We start from the raw sequence: 22,157 nt of genomic DNA on the forward strand, positions 1-22,157 counted from the left end.
GCCAAACAATTTTTCTTACAAGACAAATTGTTTGTGGTTGGCTACTTTTTGTGCTTAAAGCAGCTCTATGAAATTAAGCCCTAATTGTAATAATTTGCTTGCTATAGACCAAAGTCGATTCAACATTTGTTTACTTTGGTAAAACATTTGCAACTTCATGCACTCTGACACTTGAACATCAATAATGTGAGTTTATCATGTCCTGAAGTGTCTATGACACTGAGTAAACTTGCGGGTACAAATATCAAATCAAATATCTGTTGGGAGAAGTGTTGGTTCTGAGAAGAACCATTTTGGTCTCTCATAACCCATACCTCTCCCATCAGAGATTGTTTGCATGCCTTTACATCTGCATGTTACCTATTTATAGTTAAATGTTTTACCAAAGCAACAGTTTTTTTACAATGAGAAACTGAGATTTGAAAAAGATGTAATTGACAAATTGAAAAGCATCACATTGTATCTCATAGTTGGTCCCGGGCTGACCATAAATTTTAATATCACTCTTGAAATATCTGGCACACGCTTTAGCTATAACTATTTTATACTAAGTATTTTTCTTTCATTATAATAAATTATCTATATCACTCGCACACAACACAAGTACCTCTACTCATAAAATGGTTTAGAAATCTTCAGTGTAAGGTTTGTACTCTTTAAGACAACTCATAACATGGAAGTTGACAAAGCACCTTTTGGATTCCTTTAGTTTCTGATCATTGCACCATTTTGATTGTTCAATGCCTTAAAATATTATCATGAATCCAAACATTTCTGAATTGCTAAAAAACTAAAAAATAATCAACAGATAAAAATCAGATTTACCAAACTATGTGAATGGTGGCATGAATTTGCGCTGACAGGCTTTCCCAGACAGATTTATAATTGCCTGTAACTCCCCCACATTTTATAGCAGCATTGATTTTTCTTCTTCTTTGGCATTTTAGGTTTCCTTAATTTGTTTGCTTCAAATCACTGTACTAAATATGTATTTGTTGGACTGGTTACAATTTGCATTATTTGTGTTTTGGCTTATTTTGTAACATCTATTGTTTTCACATTATGCAACATGAAACTTATTCAGAAAATACTATGGATATATTTTGGATGATCCAAAAAGAAATATTTTAGAAAAGTGTTCATTGCAACTGAACTCAAGGCATAAAATAAATACAAGACATTCAATGTGAATGGTATGTTTCTTTGGAAGGCTATCTCGCGAAAGCCAAATCATAAACCTTGCATAATATTCCATATAGAAGACGAGATACCTCTCTAATGCAACCTTATACTAAGCTACCTTTACCTCTAATACTAAATAATGTTTGCTCTGTTTAAACAAAACTAATAATGCCTCTTTCTGCCCTTAATGAAAGGGTCATAGATTATTTTGGTTTTTTTAAAGTTTATCCCTTGAGTATCTTTGATCTACATGAACATTTTCTGTGTTGCTATCACATAATGTATACCTGGATCTCCTCTTGACCAATCTGAACAGATAAACTGTCCCAGGTAATTTTGAATTATCCTTTAAAGGGAAATAAACAACTTAAAAATTGTATACCTTGTTGGTGTTTTAATACTATATCACACATTCAAAACATATTTCTAACATAAAAAAAAACAAAAACTCAGACTTAATTACATGCAAAGGCTAATTCCTTCTCGGAAAGCATTTAACAAAAAAACAATGTCATGAATGTTTAACACAAGAAATAATGTACAAATAAAAAACAGAACCTTGGAAGTTTGGACTGGACCAGCCCTATTTTATAGAGCTGCTCAAGCAGAAAATAGTGCTCAAAACTTATCTGGTTAGCATAAATGCACAGAATACCAGTCACAAATATTGTAATGTGACATCATTGTATTTCAGCTGGTAACCCTTCCTTGGTAAGCATATTAATGTGCATAGCTATTTTGTGCTTAAGCAGCTCCAGTTGAAATTGGGCCCTGGTTCTTGGCGGAATGAGACAGCCAGCTACCTCTTGGAACCATGGTGGGGGAGTTGAAGAAAGCGTCAAGAGACTTTAGCTTAGGATATGAGTAATGTGACCCTGTCAGAGATGGAGAGAAAGTTTGTCAAAATTTGCTACTTTTTTAATTGTAACTACTGAGTAAGCACACAATCTTGCTTACTGTTGAGCAACGATATGAAATTGGTCCCTGGTGTTCCTGATCGATCCCCATTCATGGTTTATGTCCTTGACCTTTAAAGCAACATAGGGCTTATACATTACCATAATTGCTTTGTCCTTCAAATGGGACATTAAGACGGAGGTCCTGTATACTAGGATTGGTAGTGCAAGTAAAAGAACCCATACCCTTATTGTGGAAGCGTAGGAGTTTCTGGTTCTTTGCAAGGGCTTCCTCAGGCTTGCGAGCTGCACTAATTAAGTGCACTAATGATGCATCTTTGGTTTCTTGACCAAAAATATATGCATTGACGAAATGAGTTACAATCATGGCACACAGATTTTTATTCCTCAGGTCTCAGACATCCCTGATTATACAGTACTTATCACACATTGGTGTCTTGGTACAGTACAGGTACACAGGTGATACATAGATTTAACCTTTGACCATTTACTTTAACCATTGACCCCTACCAACCCACCCACTACCCCACCATCATCTACTTACCGACTCTCCTGAACGACATCTTTGACAAACTTTTCTCTGTTGACTCTGCTGTAAAAGAAAGGAACAATAACAAATATTAGACGCTTGTAGGTGAAACAAGAAGTCAGGTGCTCTCACCTCCTTCATCTTGATAAAGTTTTTCACTTAAGGCACTTGACCTTTATAATTAACATACTTTCTTTTTTATTAAAAAAAAAATGAAACATAGAAAATTTCAAAAAAATACCTCCAAATGCTGTGATAATGCTGCAGATGTTGCATCTCCTCCTGCAGTCATAACGTAACAAGAACTTTGCATAGCATCGGCTGGAATGTGTGGATGGCAAGATGAGGCATGTATGGTTTCCATGGCAACAGGGTCATTCTTCATTGACGAGAAAGCGTTTCCGCCGAGTGAGATGCCTGTACACTCCGATGTTGGGCCCACTTGCTGTAATAAAAAGCTTGAAACTCCATTGCACATACGTTTCTGTCCCTTCAAAGAGAAAACATAATCAGATGATTACTACATGAAGCTATTTAATAAAATATATACACCAAATGTTTTGTAATTGAAAAAGGTTACTAACATAGCAAGCAAATATCTGATGATCTGATTCTGAAACAATGAAGATCAATATTGCGAGCATTGTTTTAGTTGTGATTTGAATCGTAACCCTCCACCTCCATCCTCCTGGCACAGTCTCAGATGGGAAGGTAAAAGGAATCATAACAAAAGGTAACAAATCACTGAATTAATGGGCAATTTCAATGATTTCTGCTAGGACTAGTCTATAGTCACCAGGGCCTAGTTTTATGTCATGGCTCTGCAAACTACCAAATTCTGCGCTTCAATCATCAATCTCTCTCTGCTTGCTTGCACGGTTTGAAGGGTGAAATTCTGCACTAGCTCAGCTCATCAGCTGTGTAAGCGAAGGATGCCTTTGTCCTATCACTTGAGCAATCATGCCTAGTACCCGTACACGGTACTTCTAGTACTACTAAGTACTAGTTGTCATACGTAGTCGTAGATAGAAACGTTATGACATGAAGGTGGAGTATGCACACGCAGCAGAAGCCAAAGTTCCCGCTAACCCTATTCCCCGCTTTTGAAAAAAAGGAGTACAGCACCCCAATATTAATTATTATTGTTGTAGCCAGGTAACCATGGGAACCTGGCAACTGGGTCTAGATTCGCCCATTTTTTACCACATCCACAATCATTCACCTCAGAAATCAAGAACATTCTTGTTCTCAGAACACCGTACACGGATTCAATCTTAATTGTGTAACTGTGTAAATTACTAAAATAGTATTAGTATTTAGCAGTTAACAATAAATAACAATAACATGGTTAATTTAAATCAGATTAAATCAAATCATGGCACTCAAATTTGTCATCGAAATAAATGTATTGAAATCAATCAAGTTAGTCACTCAGTCACTGACACTGATGATTATTTTACCCCCGTGTATTTATTAAAACAAAAAAAACTTACAGGCATGAGGTTCAACTCCACGTGTCTTTTGTTGTTGTGCGCTGCACTAGCACTACCATCATGATCATCACGATCGTAAACATTTTGGTCACAAAGATGGTAGCTTCTTTTCCGCATAATTTCCATCGAAAGCAAACTTTGGAGATTGATTCAAAAGTGTTAGTTAGGAGCTATGGGATATATGGAATCACACTGCATAAAAACAATTAGTCAAAATCCTGTCCAAGTCTGTCTAGACGGAAGATTAAGCACGTGTTGTTGTTGATGTTTACTTCCTTCTGCGACTCACCGGCGGACAGTTCTATTCAAATTTTGAGCTCAATGAATAATGTGACCACATTTATTTCCTTACGAGAAATCTGATTGGCTAATAGAATTTTATTTATTACCATCTATTGTCAACTAAAACAGTAATTCGTAGCGATTTAATGTTCAAAAGTATCAATTAACACTTTATATTGTATTTTGAGACATTTGTATTAGTTTTAATCTACGGTGAATATTTGGTGTATTGTACTCGGATTATTTTGTGTTTGTCATGTGTGTTTGTTGACCAATCAGAACGCGTTTATACTAGTTTGCGTTGTTCCGGCCAAACTTGAGAATTGTCCCAACTGCAGTTGGGACCGGTCCCCAATTGATTCTGACTAGTCTTGATGAGAGACCCTTGTTGTGTTCATTTTTTACAAATAATCCAACGTTGGTGGCGCTATCCTCCGAGAGCCGCTCTCATCTCCGTTGAGCTGTGTGTAGTTGTGAGACCGTTTCGTGGGGAAAGTTGCACAAATCACCCCGAGGTGGTCTTGTGCCAAGACTAGTTGGTGACTTATCTTTGGATCCCAGTTTATAGTTGGGCTGTCCAAACTGAAACACTCCAGTTGGGACCAATCCCAACAGTTGGGACGGAACAGCATTTTTTGTATACAACAGACAGCCAGAGATTCAGCAGCCTTTGAAAACCAAAACGGAGTACAAACTATCTTAATAAAATAAAAATAACAGGTGACACATTTGGAGATTCGCCTCAATTTTGATGTGAACTTAAACTCACTGGAACAGCCACGTTTGTAAGTCGTTTCGTTGTTATAATAAATTATTAATCATATTTATTTTGTACTTGTAAAATTGTATTACAATTACATACAAATACAACTTACAAATACAAGTTGTATTGTTGTAGTAGTACTCCTAGTATAGTGTAGCTCTTTATTGACTTATTTTTATTTTGTATGTCCGAATTGTTGGTTTCCCAGATTGCAACCCAAGTCTGTAGGTAGGCCTACTCGTAATTCTGTTGTCTATCTGTAGACTGTACAGTACACCCAGACCGCCCAGACCAGATAGATAATGAATAATTTATAAACAAAAAGTTATAACTCATTCCATTTTAAAACTAAAAGTGCATTGTGCGGATTGTGTGTCGAGAACTAGACATGCTAGAAATAGAACAGTGGTAGACAAATTGTAATGAGTATTATGACACAGACTACAGCTGTGTTTTGTCATTGTTGTGTTATATATACACTGCAGCACTACATCGAGTTGCTATATGTAGGGAATATGAGTACATGTATGTGACAACTTAGCTCTGGTTTAGGTCTATACAATGCCAACACAAATTTGACTCAAACTTTCTTTACTTTTTTTCCTGATTTCTGTGGAATCCTTAGTGATGACGGCAAATGTAAGGGGTCTATTATTGCTTAAGACTGGTTCTCCACTAAATATTGTTACTAATTTAGTAAGGCACTGAACACTATAGTATTGGTAATTACTCAAAATAACCATGCAAAAAAAACTTCTTGATGAACGAGCAGTGGACAGCTATCGAAAGTGTAAAATATCGTGAGAACCTGGTCTTTGACAATTACCAAAGGTGTCTAGTGCCTTTTAGCAGGATGTTCTGCCAAACAGCTTAAATCTGAGTCTGATACAATCGCTTGGCTTATAGCCAATAGATTATGATCTTAGAAATTTTCTGTTTTAAAAGTACCTTGTATGCACATGATCAAGCCGAATGCTTTTTTGCATTTGAAGGTCGATGAGAGTTAATTAAAGTTGATGAAAACAGTAACTGAAAATCTGTTTAAAGTCTTTGTCTTATATATACAGTTGGGTCAGTCGGGTTGGTGTAGTGGTATCTTTCCTTGCCTTATTCCTCTAGTACCAGGTTCGAATCCTGCTGGTTGCACTACTATGATTTGGTTTTCAGTGCCTACTTGATTGCATGAATTTTCCCAGGAATAATTTGTCTATGGTTTTCCTCCCACATCTAAATCTGAACTTCCTTCTCTTGTCTTTTCTCCATGATTCTTTGCTAGTAGAGTGATTAGGTTTGCTTTTCTGTGAGTGTTTGTATTCACATTCAAAAGTACAATGCACTGTTAAAGTTCGCAAGTTAGTTTCCATTAGCAATGTATGTGGGACAAAAAATGTTCCATTACGCCCAAGACTTGCATGGTGTATAGCAAGGTTGGTGGAACATGTTTTTTTCCCCTGAAATATCTGGTCCACGAACCTTCAGATCTGTAATTTCTACTAGAGGAAAAAAGGCTGAGGTTCAATAATTCTGCCAACTATTCTAATTCTTTATCGATCATCTTATTAAAGGTAAAGTATTGGTTTTTTAACCGGAATGTGTAATTAGCTCTAACTGTTTTTCCTTTTTTTCTCAAAAAATAAAAAAATCATTTTAATAATTAAGAATTGTATAATTTGATACAGATAATTATACATGGGTAGCAACACCAACCTGTGAGATGAGCATTTTTACAGCTGAGAAGACGTCAGATTTGACTTTCGAATTTTGTAATTGAGGAGCAGCTTGCCGAAATGCCGATTAAAGGTACGTTCAATAAAGTTTTGTATGTACTTACTTATTGACCAACTGTAGAATGTTTGTTTTTAGGAGACACATGTAAACTTGTTGTACATGGCAAAATAATTGTTATGAAATTGTTTTTACTCATTTCTCAAAACACAGCACATCAGCAACTAATGTTTTAAGGGAAGCTTTCTACCACCATTATCTTTAAACCGTGTAAGTTTAATATGAATCTGCACGTTTTTGTTTTGTGTCGTACATCAAGTACCCAAACCCTTTAAGACAGTGTTAAGGCGCATTTAGCAAACCCCTTCTCATAGTGACAGACCTGTGTAAGTGGGCTCTTTTACATGTGTTACACAACACACAGGACCAAAGGCTTAATGTCCCATCTCTGAAGGACTAAGCATTAATGGTTTTACGTCAACACCAGGTCCCAATTTCATGTAGCTGTTTCTGCTAAGCAGAAAATACTGCTGAGCAAATTTCTATGCAAAGCAAAAAAAATGGGTGGGTCACCAGTCACATCATTGTAAACGTTATGGTCTTATGACTGGTAATAAGTTTCTGCTAAGCAATATGTGTACAGCAAGCTTTTGTGGTTACGGGCTCTATGCAATTGGGCCCAGGAGTCAAACTGATGAAATTTATCTACTGGTACAATCCAAACTTTGATGTTACTTGAGTGTAACTGTAAATTTCAAGGTTATATGTATGTGCGTACTTTATGATAAGCTGTGATAAAAAAAAACAATTGTTCGTAGGTTAGGTGCTTGTCATTGGTATGAGTTGCATGGTACTCAATCCAAAAGCCAGTGATCAAACTTAATTTTAAATTATATTCTCCAGGTGGCCCAACCGACCCTCAAGGGAAATCTAAAAACTTTGACGAAGAACTCAGGATGAAGCTCAAAGATCGCAAGAGGAGAGGGCTGACCACTGGGCTGAGTGACACAGCAGAAGAGAGTAACAGCGATGTGAGCTCAGATGACATTGGTGGAGGGGATGGTAAGTTAAGGCTCTGCCATCAGATTTTTATAAAGCAGTTGAGCAGAAAATACTACTTAGCCAATTTCTAGGCTCAGCGCAAACATTAGTGGGGCTTCTGTCGCAAAAATTATAACTTTATGGAATGTTGGCTGGTAGCCTGTTTTTGCTAGGCAAGATCTTCTTGTGCTTACAGGTTTTTATTAAATTAGGCCCAGGTCCTAATTTCATAAAGCTGTTAACCAGAAAATACTTCTTAGCAAAATTCTAGTCGAGCAAAAATCAAGTGGGGCACCAGTTGCAATGGATTTTCGGCTGGTAACTCCCCTTGATTTGCTTTTCATCAACCCTTTTGATTTGCTTTTCTTTTTTGTTCAGATTTCTTATCACAGTTCACTGCAAGTGCTGCCCCGAAAAGCCAAACGTCCTCCTTCAGTGGATCCTCCAAACCTTGGGCACCCCCAGTCGCAACCCCTCGTCAGCAGGCCAAGGGGAATGCCTCACCGTCCCCCTCACCAAGGGGCCTACCACCATCACCTAAGGGTATTCCCTCCCCAAGGGGTCTCCCCTCACCAATACCTCGTGCTAGAACAAGATCTATCGACAAACCTGAGGAAGCTTCCAAGAGAAGATTGTCATCCTCCTCTGAGGCCGTCTCACCAAGGAGTGGTGTGCACCCAAAGGATCTGGCAAGCACTCCACTTCCGAAGCCTCGTTCAAGGACAAATACCGTGGACTTGGATTCTCCAGGAAGGAAATCTTCAGTAGACTCTCCAAGAATGAAGTCCGATCAGTCCGAAGTTGATAAACTTCTCGGACTGGCTCCACTGAAGACAACCCCAAGGAGAAAGGACTCCCGAGGGGATGACCCGTTTGGAACAAAACCAAGCTCAAAGTTTCGCAACGAGTCCCCAGAGTCTAGAAGGAAAACCAGATCACCGTCAATTATTGACGATTTACTTGGCGATGACCCAAAACCAAAAGCACGCAGTAAATCGCCAGAACCAAAATTTCGCAATAAATCTCCAGAGCCAAAAGTCAGATCAAGACTTGAAGCTGAGGAGTCGCCGGTCAGCAGCAGGAAAATTAAACCAAGGAGTGGATCAATGAGCAAGGGATCCAAATCCCCTGAGTTGACATCTAAAAATAACTCTGTACTGGATGACCTTCTTAATGGCGACGGGAAAAAAACAAAATCACGCGGCAGTTCCCCAGAGCCTAAAGGACAAAACAGATCTCCCTCTATCTTAGATGATCTCCTAAATGGGAGTTCAAACAAAAAGCCAGAAAAAGGGAAACCAAAAGCTGAGACGGACAATGTCTTAGATGATCTACTTGGTATGGCCAAGAAGCCTAAATCAAGAAGTGGCTCACCAGAACCCAAACCCAAACCAAGATCTCGTGGCGGTTCACCTCCACCTCTCGATAGATCTCGGCAAAGAAAGTCAATTCTTGATTCGGATGGGAGTGAAGATGATAACAAAGTGAAGAGGAGAAATAAAACAAAATCTCCATCACCCTCGAGAAAAGGAAGCCCCAAAGTGGCCCACCCACCTCCTAGACGCCAGAAAGGTCTCTTGGATTCCTCTGATGAAGATGATGATTTCAATCGAAGAGGGAAACCTAGATTGCCATCGGCCAAGACCACCGGCAGTGGAAAATCTCAAACTCGAAGAGGCATTTTGGATTCTTCCGATGATGATACTGATGATAAGAGAGTCTCAAAATCCAAGCCTCTCGGAAGATCAAGATCTCCTTCTCCGAAAGGGTTCAAGACGTCTGCGCCATCACCTAAACCTCGATCCCGACCTGGAACTGCTGACACTAAAGCACCCTCCAAACCTGAGCCCAAGAAACAGGGCTTCAAAGTGGATGATTTCCTTGATTCTGGCTCTGATTTTGATTTTGATGGAAAGCCAGCCAATGGTAAGCCCTCTTTGCTGGATGTTCTTGAGAATCAGCAGAGTCCCAAGAGCAGAAAGAAGAAGAAGAAAATGGGGAGGAATGCTTTGGAGGACAGCGATGATTCAGATGATGGAGATGTTTTCCACAGACCATCTTCTAAGAAAAAGCCTCCAGTCATATCAGGGAGGAGACCTAAGGTAAATTAATTATTGTACACTTATTTACGGTTAAACCCATAATTTATGCTGGTAATGAGCAAAAACATTTGCAAATGCTTTTTCAATGTCAGTTCTGACTTTTTAAATAGTTATTGTGAAAATTTGTTTTCATCTGCAAACTGTGATGTTTCAGAAAGTCAGTGTCCAAACACCTAAATTCTTCAATTTCATCAAAGATTCGATTTTTCAAATGAAAATAAATAATTATGAAATGAGTAAAGTGGTTGGACAAAATGTCCCTTTCTGCAGTTTCCCTATTTGTATCGTAAAATCATATTTACTTAGGGAGAATAACATGCATAAACATTTGTCTTGTGCAATCAATATTTGTATGAAACATTTTGATTGCTTTTTGCTGCTTTCATAGGAGGGTTATCAAAGTGCTGATGAAGAAGATGGTGGAAAAGATAAGACACAGTAAGTACAACTTAATATCAAATTGAAGCAAAATTACTTTAAAGTGTTGTGTGACCCATACAGAGAAATTGTTGGAATCACAATAAGCAATTATTTTGAGCAGTCTAGCTCCCCTTACCCAAGCTCCGTTGTTGTCAGCAGCAGAGTGTGGGTTCGAATCCCAGTCGTGACACTTGTGCTCTTGAGCAAGGCACTTGGCCATAATTGCCTCGTAAAAGTTGGGGGTAGTCAATTCTGCTCTACTTGCCAGGCTGGTAGTGGATGAAACACATGCCTACATCCTTACAGGCTGTGAATGGGGTAACTCTGTTTCAGCCCCAGGATTCCACGGCAACGTGCCCCAGGGGGAGTTGATTTGGGTTGATGGTCAAGTAAAGTGTAGCCCTCACCATGAAGTGGCCACCCATGGCTTTGTGGTGTTAGACGATCTCTCATGTACAACAAAAATGTAACAAGTAAAAATCCTTCTTAAAACAGGTCAAAGGTTGTCAAGCCAACACCCAAGCGCCCAGGTTCCACTGCCAGTAGCACTGGAGGCAACTCTCTTAACTCCAGCCTAAACAGCAGCATCAATATCCAAGACTCCTCCAGTATTCGGCAGGCTATCTATGATGAGTGGAGGGCCCAGAAGCAGGTAGTCTTAGTCAAACAAGCCAAGGAAAAGAGGAAGAAAGAAAAGGAAGAGATCAAGAAGAAGGAACTGGTGAGAAAAAAACTTGTTAAGGCGTGGAAATATGATTATTAGATTTCTGAACAGTACTATAAATGTTGCCTCTGTAGTGTTGTATTTTCTATTTGGGGGAATTTGCAATTTGAATGTACATGTGTTGTGAACTTCAGTAGTGTTCTTTTTTGTTATTGTTTAGATTCTTAATATCTATGGGGTTCTTGGGTAGAACAGTGATTAGATTTGCTTTTATGAAAGGCCTTGGCTTGACAACCAGAATAAATTAAATGAAATGACAGTTTAAAGTGTTATCTTTGCAGGCGGTGCTTGAGAAACGAGCAGAGTCGGCTGCCTCTTTCAATGCCTGGAAGGAGAACAAGAAAGGAACCCTGCCAAACAAGGCCAAGGAAGAGGAAAAGAAGAAGAAGAAACTACAAGAAGAAAAGGAGAAGAAAATGATGCAGACAGTTCACGCCAAAAAGGTTGGATTAAGATCATCAGATCATAATTCCTTTGCAAAAGTCTCCCTGTGCATATTTGTCAGGCCAGAACTTTACAATCTTTTTAAATCTCTGTTAAAAACTTTGAAGCTGCTTATTTGTAATTATATCGTTCACTCTTTGTATATTTTATTGTTCTCTTATGCACCTAGAGGCATTTTGCATTAGGCGCTTTTCATTATTATTATTATTATTATTATTATGTTGATTGTGCTTAGGCATTCGAGGCATGGAAAGGAGACAAGGATGAACATCTGAAGGAGCAGCATCGGAAGAAAGTCAGAGGCGAACTTGAGAAGACTCGAAGCTTGGAAGATGAGAAGGAGATGAAGCAGAAAGATTCACAGTCTGCTTTTAGAAAATGGTAAGATACTCAAACCCACTTTCACTCCTTCCTCATTCGACCACACCCTCCATCCTCATTTATTTTAGGCATTTATTACCATTGTTTCTAACCATTTTGCCTTTTTTGATGTATAATTGTGTAATTCATTTGAAAAATACTACATACTGAATTACAATGTGTGTAATGTGTGCTAAAAACAGTTTGATGGTTATTTTGGAGTGAGTTTAATCAAGCTTCTGGATGATTTAAACTGTTTGACTCTCAGGATTTTTTCTTATTAAGTTTCATTTATCCATTGTGTTATATCTGTTGGAAATGGTGAAGACATTCATGTCCATTGATGTTAACGTTTTGCCTTGATGTTTATTATGTAAATCATTTGAAGGAAACAATGCATGCTGAGTGTGTGGAATGTGTGTACATGTACATGTATAATTATAATGCCACCCTTAAAACTGTATGGTTCACTTTGGCTGTAGGAATATGTGATGTTTTATAATAATAATAATACATTGCTTTATCACTCCTAAGTGCATCTCAAAGCTCTTGTTATTCTTTCTACATTGTTAAGCAGAGCTATGTAATATATTTTGAAGCACCATGTTTTTTAGTGCCAAAGCAGACCTTCAACTCTCTCGCTCTCTCTGATTCTAAACCAGTATTTCCATGTTCCTAACAATCCCTGATTATGGTATTTTCCCCCTTCCATATTGAATGTAATTTTTTTTTCTATGATTCTCTTCTTATTTCTATAGTTCTCTCTGGTAGAAAACTGAAAAACACATTGTATAAAGTGCTGCTTGGAACTTTCATTTGTCTGTCTTTTTGTTCTAATAATGAAAAATTTGTTACAGGTCTAAGTATGAAACAAAATTATTAAACTAGTGACCAATGTTACTTAATGTTATATTTTTTAATGTTATGTACACCAAGTGAAATGTAATTAAAACAAAAGTGTCAACAAGTTAAAAATAACAATTATTTTTACCAAAATCATAGGAAGAGCACCAAAGATGAAAAGATCAGTCACCAGACGAAGGAGAAGAGAATGGCAGAAGATAAGAAGAAACAAAGGGAAGAAGAGGCAAGGAAGGCTAAGGAGGAAGAAAGCATCCAGGCCTACGAGGACTGGGAGAGGAAAACCGAACGTAGGAAAGAGAGAGATGCTAAGAGAATGGCAAGAACACAACCAATATCCACCATGCCGTTCAGACCTAGTAGCAAAACTATACCATATGTGAGGTAGTTTATAGCATTTTGATGCTTTATTGATGCTTTGTTTAAAAACTCATAATAATAAAAGTGGCAATTTATAATGCGTCTGTTCTGTCTAAAGGACACTCCTGGCGAGAGAAGCCGAAGAAAGTTGGCCTGCAGTGAGTTACATAGATGAACTTTTAAGCACGTACATGACTTATAGGCTGAAGATTACTGGAGCGGGGAAGAAGGTTCTATATTATTCAGAAAATTTGTGCAATAAAACTAAACACCTTAACTTTAAAAGTATGTTACAACCGTCCATAGCTGGGTTTTTGGGGGGCAGGAAAAGGGGGTGTATTATTTGTTGTACTACATACTAGAAATATACACGTATGTTGCTCCATGGTATAAGTGATTTTGTGCGACTATGAAAGTTGTCAAACTTTGGGTTGAAATCCACACTGCTTACAATTTAACCTGGACCAGAATTTTGTTCACAAGACCAGATTCAAAATGTAAAAAAAACCTTGAGAAGAGGAGAATCTTTCTGTACACGAATACTGTTTGACAGTATTGATATTGGCTGCAGTTTATATTTGAATACTGTTTGTTATTGTAATATAGATTTTAATAGATTGTGAATATTTTGATCAAATTGTGAATAGTGTGCGTTGTTGATGGTATTAATATAATGAAATGATATTGTGTTTGCTTAATTTAACTGTTGTTTTAGCTAAACTCCCTGCCCGTCTTTTGTCTTATATATGGCATAGGCTGCAGTATGTTTATATTTAAATAAAATCTATTGTATTTCAGTGTTGTGAATAATTTAGATAAATTGTGAATATTGTGTGTTGTTATGGTATTAAAAAATTACTATCATATGTTGCTGTGTTCTCACATTTTGTTTGTTTTCCATAACTATTTGAAAACTCCCCTGCCCTTCTTTGTAAACATTTGAATGATGTAATATCACCGGCAACGTAAATGTTGTGACGCAGAGATTGATAAGGTTTGATAGGCTATTTTTGCTGCTAACTGGTTTACTGTTCTCTGGTTAACTGGTTCTTTGATTACCTGGTTCTCTGATTGACTGGTTCTTTGATTTATCCAAATCCAAACAACAATATTTATTTTTAATAGTCATTAATTTCTTCCAATTTAGTTTAAGAAGTATGACAGCCATGACCCAATTTCATAGAGCTGCTTTAAGGCACTGGAAACTAATTATGCCTATTGTTTAGTACTCAAAATGGTCGTTAGCATTAAAAACTTACTTGGTATAAAATGTGAGAAACAGCTCCCTCTGAAGTAATGTATCTTTTGAAAAAAACAAGTTAATTTCTCACCAAAATATTTGGTCTCAAGCTGAGGTCTCAAGTTCAAGCATCTGAAAGTACACAACTTGTGAGCCAAGGGCTTTTTTTTCTTCCATTACTCTCACACAACTTTGACAACCAATTGAGGTCAAATTTTCACATGTTTGTTAATTTATGCATTTTGAGAATACTGGTATTTTGCAATTACCAATGGTATCGAGTGCCTTTAAGCAGAACACATTACTAATGTACTTTCTTTATAATGATATTTAACATTTTACTTAGGCTTGTAACCATGTTCTGGCAAACAAGGTTTGTTGTGCTTAGCTACTTTATGAAATATAATTAATTTTGCATTTAGCACAACTAGAAGATCCCCTCCCCCCCACCCCCAAAAAAAATATTTAAAAAATGACATAGATTCCATCAAAACATCCTACTTTCACTCAGATATTGATGATTACATCAAAAGTATTCAGTCATTTACTTCATAGCAGTAGGTTTAAAAAAAGGGTATCACAATCGAACAAAACCAGAAGGAAATACAGAAAGGCTTATTAGGCTTAACAAGATTTTTTATTTGACACTTAACAAATTATTAAGTTACCGGAAACATTTAACAAATGAATTGTGGTAATCTTTCTCCACTTAGGATAGTTCTTAATTTTCACAGTCTGAGAAATATTTTCTTTCAGCGAGAAACCATTGTTTATGACACTTGCAGCCCCCCCCCCATATACTCAAAGGCTTTCAAACATTTCATTCATAAATTTGTCATTCTCTTAGTTCTTATTTTTCACAATCTGAGAAACCATTCGATTCCAACACCTGCATAAAAGCATTAATATACTTGAAAATCCCAAATGATCAAAACCAGTGAAATTATCTATTCTGATATCCAGCCGAGTCCTTGAATGTTCCACAATCCAAGAAACCACTTGTTTATGACATTTGCAGCCCCGCATACCCCACAGCCCATCAAGCTTTTCATTCATAACTTGTTTCCTTCCTCACTTAAGAAAGTTCTTTAATTTTCACAATCTGAGAAACTATTTGTTTCTTCTGAGAAACTAATTGTTTCTGATTCATTGCCTTCAAGTGATCAAAACCAATGAAATTAACATTTCTTTTATCAAATTTTACCAATTCCTTGAATGTTTTACAATCTTATAAACCATTTGTTTATGGCACTTTCAGGGTACACCTTTGTGTTTACTCCAAAACCTTAAAGCATATCCAATGCTTGAAGTAGTCTGTACCATCAGAGATGCCTCGAAACTATGATTTCTTTCATCCAATTTGGCAGTCCTTCAATGCTTCACAATCTTAGAAACCATTTGTTTATGACTCATACAGCCCCCTCCCCCCTGTTTACTTCAAAGCCATCAATCATTTCATTTTTAACTTTTTTGTTTCCTACTTTAGAAAGTTCTCAACGTTTCACAATCTGAGAAACCATTTGTTTCTGATACCTGCATCAGCATTAACCAATATACTTTCAAACCCTTGAAGCCCTTGTTGCTTGCTCCATGCTTGAAGTAGTTTGAACCTTTGGAGAGGTCATTTGGGTAATTGTTCGTGATTTTTACAATCTGAGAAACCATTTGTTTAGGACACCGTGCAAATACCGCATTGCATTTGTTATAATTGTGTGCAATTTTGATTGATAAGCTTGGGACTTGAGAGATTTGACTGGCAGAGGGATTGCCCCCTTGCAGCCATAACACTTGCTGTGCCCTGCTTATCATTATCAGAGTAAATAGGTACAGGTGTTAAATGATGCCGCATCGACTAAAGTCCGCGCAACACTTAAAAACATAAATTTGATAAATTTGGGGGGAACTGTTGAAAACGATGAGGATCAAATCAAACAGCTGGCTCACTGGGGTGTCTTGCTAGCGCTTCTGTGACAGTCTGGCCTGCTGGACCATGAAAGTGGTACCTGAAGGGAAAAGATTTGAGAAAATATTTTAAACTTTCGCAAAGAAAATCATGTTATGTCATTTTTTTGTCACTTAATGACTAGATGCCAACTTTGGTGAAAGGCTGTTGGTTGTGTGATCGGTTTTATTGAAATCTAGGGGATAAGAATTAATTTACTTTTCCAAGAAACCACTGATGTACAAATCATTTACACAAATCTTAAAGAATTGATATCACTCTGCAAATGATTGACTTACTTAAGTGCCCCTGTTGCTGGTGTTTCTTCTGTATTGAACTCGGCTACACTCACTCCACGACTAGCGATCATAGGCGCATACATAGCAGCGGGATAAACAACAGACGATGTGCCAATCTGATGAATGAAACAAAATTGATAAACAAATATGGGTGGTTTATTTTAACGAAAATGTTTTAAATAAAGCATCTGATAAGCTGTTTCAAATTTACAAAGGTTCAAGAGGCTATCTAACAAAATCACCATATAATTAAAGTGAGGGTCAGAAATTGTACAATACAAACAAAGGTTAAACAATAAAAACGAATAAGGAGGCAATAACATTATCAAACAAAAAAGTGAAGGAATAGTAGATCTTGATACAAAAGTTTTACACACAAACATTTCAAGAAAGTCAGTTCATTTTTTGTTATTAAGAAGTTGTTAAGAGTTTTCTTACCACCAGACATAAGTCACACTCGTCACATTCGTCATCGATGACCTCCAGGTTTTTGGAATCAAGTCCCTCTCCAAACCATACTACATGCGGTCGTACAAGAGAATCACAACCGGGTTCACTGCACCTATCCAAATATCAAGTCAGTAACAAATAGATATCAAATAACAACTAACTGGTTTGTGCAAAGAAAAGTTGACCTGAGCAGGATCGCTGTTTTGTTGAATGATATATAAGGGTAACATTGATGGTCTAGGACTCCATTTCACCATGATTTCACAAAGAGCTCCAACTCAGTCATAATTATAAAGTAAAGTGTGCACACAAAACAAATCACTTTTACTAGCCCAGAAACGCAATTTCTAAAACTAAACATTTCTTTATATACACTTCACCCTAATAAAGAGTCCCTTGAGGAATGTTGTAAAAGGATTGGCCAACCTGTCCAACCAATTACATTTAGGAAGGCCAATGCCCTCCAGGGTGTGGTTTGTTCTGGCTGGGGTATTCATTCATAGGCCTACACAGTATGATGTATGCAAGAAAACTAAGGCCATGTATTTATAGGCACAGAGAGTTGTGCATAAGCAGCTGATTGTAGTGTGAATTGGCAAGAATAACTGCCCATAATATCTCCTTGCCAAAATGCTCTTGTACAAGAATTGGTTTCGGTAACAATACACTTTGTTAAAGTGGCTTTGTGATGTTGCCTTTGTGAAAGTTCAGCCCCTGGCTCTGCTGGGGAGCAGTGTCTACAACAACTGGCCCCATAGTTCCAATATGCTGGACTCCCTATCTGCTATAGCTACCTCCATGGTACTGTACTATTAGTTGGCAGGAGGGTTACGTTATCGCAACTACTGTACTATGATACTACCATGGAGGTAGCACTTATTTCTACCTCCATGGTACTACCATTAGGGAAGAAGCACTACGTAGCTAGTCCAGCCACTGGTCCTTGCTCTATGGTGCAGCGTATTATTGTCACTATTATGCGGCTGCAACAACATTCAAAAAGCAGAATCAGTACATTTACTTATTCCATGGAGGTAGAATTCCATGCTTATTCTCATCTCTATAATTTCATTTACATAATTATTTAACTTTTTTGTGATTTACTTTCTTTAGAATAATTATTCCATAGAGCAAGGCGTAAATCTAAATAGCCTATCTATACAGAAACATGAGAAAATAGAATTAGCTGTTGCAAACAACTTGCCAACCAAATGGACCGAGAGTATAAATGCAAAAAATAGTTAATGGCCTGATGTTTCGACCCTAGCAGAGTCTTTCTTGAAGGCTAAATGACAACACAACAAACATGAACAGGTAACTAAGTGAAACATAAGCAGTGAAGTGGAAATACATGAATGGGGTTAGAAAGCATACATAAAAAAGCAGGGGGTAAACAATGAATAGGGGGACAAAAAGGGGGGGGGTGAAGGGAAGGGACTGGCTTGACCACAAGCAAGAAGATGGAAACACAAAGGACAACATCAAGGGTGGTGAGGTTGGGTAAAAAGTAATTTATTAGCGAATGAGGCTCAGGCTATACAGAAACATCATACATTGTACCTTGAAAACCACAGAAAATAACCACTCAGCCTTGGCTCAATTGCAGGTTGTGTTACATCAGCAGAATGAGATTATTTTACCCATGCAGTTGCAAGGTGACCTTTTATCTTCAATGTAAGGCAAACACTAGTGGGCTACTCCAAATGAAAAATAGGGGTGGTTTATGTCTAAAGTTCATGAAGGGGGGGGGGGAATAAAAAAGCTTATGGACAACCCTTTGAAACCTTTGTTCTTGTTCCATGACCAAACCATGCAGGAAAACTTTTACATTTTAAAAACTTCTTTCTTTTGAACCACAAAGAACAAATTGTTTAACTTACATAAAGAATAATTAATTTGCATCCTACTCCAGACAAGCTATTAGGGTGGTCAACTCTTCATGCATGGGTCAAGTGCAAGGGCTAACCCTGAAGCAGGTTTTTAGTAATAAGCTCCAATCACGTTTTGTTTTTGTTTTTTTTGTTTTGACAATGAGGAATGGTTTTTTTGGAGTAATACTCTGCACCAATTTTCCAAGCCAGTTATCTTTCAGATATATTTGTTTAAGGTTGAACTTATAGTCTGTCCAGCTCCTATCAGTGACTTACCTTGGCAGATCTTTCTCTGGAATTCTAGCATCTTGAGTTGATGGATCAGGGGCTCTGTGGAAAATGAGCGCTGTGTTAGTATTTTCCAAACTATTCAACTTTTTCTTTTCATCAAACCCACATCATGAACAATTACTTGAGACAGGCAATCAGGTTAAGTTTCATTAAAGTCATGTGATTAAAATTTAATCACATGACTTTATTAAATCACCTTCCACAGTCCGTATTACCTGAAATTCAAAATTAAATTAAAGAATTTACCCTCTGTCTTTCAGAGCTGAAACAATGGGGCTTTTTCGGTCCTCTTTAATCGTACCGCACTTGACACACCGAGTCTTGAACAAGGTTCCTATAAAAGAAGAAAGTTATGAGATATTTAGACTCAATTAAACTGCATAGAATGACGCGCTAAGCAGCACAGTATAACTTTATAAACCAATTTATAGAGCTGATAGATATCTCATATTTTAAACTTGATTATTTTTTAACTTTATAAAAGGTCACAAGGTAATTTAGAGCGGGATTTGAACCAGCGACCTCGGATTTCATTGATGCCCTCTAATTTCAGCTAAGCTCTAAGAATGTTTTCGTACTCATAAGGAACTGTATCCTACCATGCATTTCAATGATATTTTGCGTTCCTGCTCGAATGTGAAGCTCATCAATGTTCTGTGTGACGACCGTTACTCTCCGTCCCTGACCAGCAAGGCGCTTCTCACACTCAGCAATCGCCTTAAAAAATAGTAATTAATTGATTTTTATCAATGGGTCTGAAAGACTCATTCAACTCATTGCTTTAAACCACTTGACCCTAACACCCTTGTCCCAAAAGTTGGGTCATTTCCCAATCTTTAAAAGCTACAACCCCCCACCCCCAACCACCAAAATGGTAAATGCCAACAAAAGGTTTTTGATGAGGTACCGGTACTACAGTTTAAAAGTTCAGCAATACCATACATTAAGCTATAAAGTTGCCATCATCTTAAAAATACAATTACCATGGAACCTCACCAGATGGGCCTTATTTGGACTTTTGGTTGCCATGACTTCCCTCCTGTAATGGTAGAACTCCCATACCAGAGAGGGGTTGTCTGCAAAGGCTTCTGGTGTAGCCAAATCCTAAGGGGGAAGAACAAAGATTAATTCCAAGGTAATATTTCACTAGGCTGCATGTTACCAGTCACAATCTGTCACAAGAAGACTCGACTATAAAGTAACAAGTAAAGTAGTTTTAGGAAAAGTTCACCAAGGCTAGAGCAAAATTTCTTCCTAAAACAATAACAAGTTAATCCCTGAAGCAGATGGTGACTAAACTGGGATGATTGTAAACTTTCTTGTGTTTGGATTCGGAAATAAAATTCAGTAAACATACCTGAGCCTGCCATCGCCTCCAATACCCACCAGCTCCTCTGAATGTTGGTACCCCACTCTCAGCACTGACCCCAGCTCCTGTCAATATCACAACATGCTTAGCCTTGGCAAACTCCTCACGGAATGCTGCCATGTCAGAATTCCACCTGGGTTGACTAGCCATCCCGTTGACTAGTGTGAGTAGACGAATTCCTTTGGTCGTAGCTCTGGACAAGAAAATGAGGATGTATAAATAAAATCCAATACATGATCAATGGCAATTGTGAGTTTACTCCGATGTTTTAGGGAAAACATTGCCGTATCCTACCAACACTTTTTCATTCGCTATGAAATCTTATAATATTTATAGTATCCAATTTACTTAAAAAGATTTATACATTTTGCCTATGAGTGATAAAGTGGCGTGGCAGTATACGGCAATATTTTCCTTTTGGAAAGTCTGGCCTGCTGACTAGTGTTGGCTAGCTAGCCCCATGAAATAGCACAAGTTTCATAAAAGGACACAGCGCCCCATTACCAACAAAACGTTTTAGAATTGTGTAGTAGGGTGCCTGTTTTCACTAGACTGCAGGACTTAAAGGCAGTGGACACTATTGGTAATTACTCAAAATAATTATCATCATAAAACCTTTCTTGATTACGAGTAATGGGGAGAGGTTGATAGTATTAAACATTGTGAGAAACAGCTCCCTCTGAAGTGACGTAGTTTTCGTAAAAGAAGTAGTTTTTCACGAATTTGATTTCGAGACCTCAAGTTTAGAATTTGAGGTCTCGAAATCAAGCATCGGAAAGCACACAACTTCATGTGACAAGGGTGTTTTTTTCTTTCAATATTATCTCGCAAACTCGAAGACCGATTGAGCTCAAATTTTCACAGGTTTGTTATTTTATGCATATGTTGAGATGCACCAAGTGAGAAGACTGGTCTTTGACAATTACCATATAGAGCAAGCAAGAGATGGTTAGATTGCTGAACTTGCAAAGCAGCAACTGTACACAGCGTGCACGACTGGCAACTGGTGCAGTGTCATGTCAATGCCATGTGTTGTGTGTGATGGTGTGATGTGATGGTCTGTGTGTGCCCATCATCATCAGTGGTCAGTGCGACTGCGAGTGTCAGATTAGTTCAACATTTTCCCTGTTCTTGTATCAACCCACAAGACCATTCAGCCAACCCTAGTGTGTTTCCCTCATTCAATTTTGTTATCTAAACCAAGACCAGTAAACAACCAAGTATTACGATTACATACCGTCTTAAGCCCAAAGCAACACAAGGCATCGCTGTGCAAGGAGAAAATTGGGGAAAGTACCTTTTCACAAAAACACACAGCCTGCCTCTGTTTAGTCTAGCGCCCTCTCGAGTTTGCTCAACTTTCAACTACTTCTGTATTTCTCTCTCAGAAGTTTTGGCCATTCAGGGGAATTTCCTACAACTCAACTGTCCTCACGAGCTCTTGTAGAAAATAAACCCCACCCCCTCATCCCATGACCATAGCTTCCTTTGG

The 22,157-nt window shown here is 37.8% G+C and overlaps 3 protein-coding genes across 3 annotated transcripts; 1 reads left to right on the forward strand and 2 right to left on the reverse strand.

Annotated features, from left to right (window-relative positions):
• Window positions 1-457: 457 nt before the first annotated feature.
• LOC117294434 lies at window positions 458-4,409 on the reverse strand. Its single transcript, XM_033776831.1, has 4 exons — window positions 4,122-4,409; window positions 2,870-3,118; window positions 2,644-2,691; window positions 458-2,057 (listed from the first exon to the last, which is right to left on the reverse strand). Exons 1-4 carry the CDS (start codon window positions 4,245-4,247, stop codon window positions 2,031-2,033), a joined length of 450 nt encoding a protein of 149 aa, XP_033632722.1. The 5' UTR covers window positions 4,248-4,409; the 3' UTR covers window positions 458-2,030.
• Window positions 4,410-5,030: 621 nt separating this feature from the next.
• On the forward strand, window positions 5,031-14,583 carry LOC117294433 (serine/arginine repetitive matrix protein 1-like). The gene is made up of 9 exons (XM_033776830.1): window positions 5,031-5,188; window positions 6,846-6,966; window positions 7,795-7,953; window positions 8,311-10,034; window positions 10,423-10,472; window positions 10,950-11,175; window positions 11,460-11,621; window positions 11,858-12,003; window positions 12,985-14,583. The coding sequence occupies exons 2-9, from the start codon at window positions 6,954-6,956 to the stop codon at window positions 13,229-13,231; spliced, it is 2,727 nt and encodes a 908-aa protein (XP_033632721.1). The 5' UTR covers window positions 5,031-5,188; window positions 6,846-6,953; the 3' UTR covers window positions 13,232-14,583.
• Window positions 14,584-15,058: 475 nt separating this feature from the next.
• Window positions 15,059-21,957, reverse strand: LOC117294435 (NAD-dependent protein deacylase sirtuin-5, mitochondrial-like). Its single transcript, XM_033776832.1, has 9 exons — window positions 21,903-21,957; window positions 20,654-20,858; window positions 20,293-20,400; window positions 19,896-20,013; window positions 19,543-19,630; window positions 19,282-19,335; window positions 17,123-17,246; window positions 16,685-16,800; window positions 15,059-16,446 (listed from the first exon to the last, which is right to left on the reverse strand). Exons 1-9 carry the CDS (start codon window positions 21,929-21,931, stop codon window positions 16,371-16,373), a joined length of 918 nt encoding a protein of 305 aa, XP_033632723.1. The 5' UTR covers window positions 21,932-21,957; the 3' UTR covers window positions 15,059-16,370.
• Between the last annotated feature and the right edge of the window lie 200 nt (window positions 21,958-22,157).

This window comes from Asterias rubens, chromosome 9, assembly GCF_902459465.1.
Source record: "Asterias rubens chromosome 9, eAstRub1.3, whole genome shotgun sequence".
Lineage (NCBI taxonomy): Eukaryota > Metazoa > Echinodermata > Asteroidea > Forcipulatida > Asteriidae > Asterias > Asterias rubens.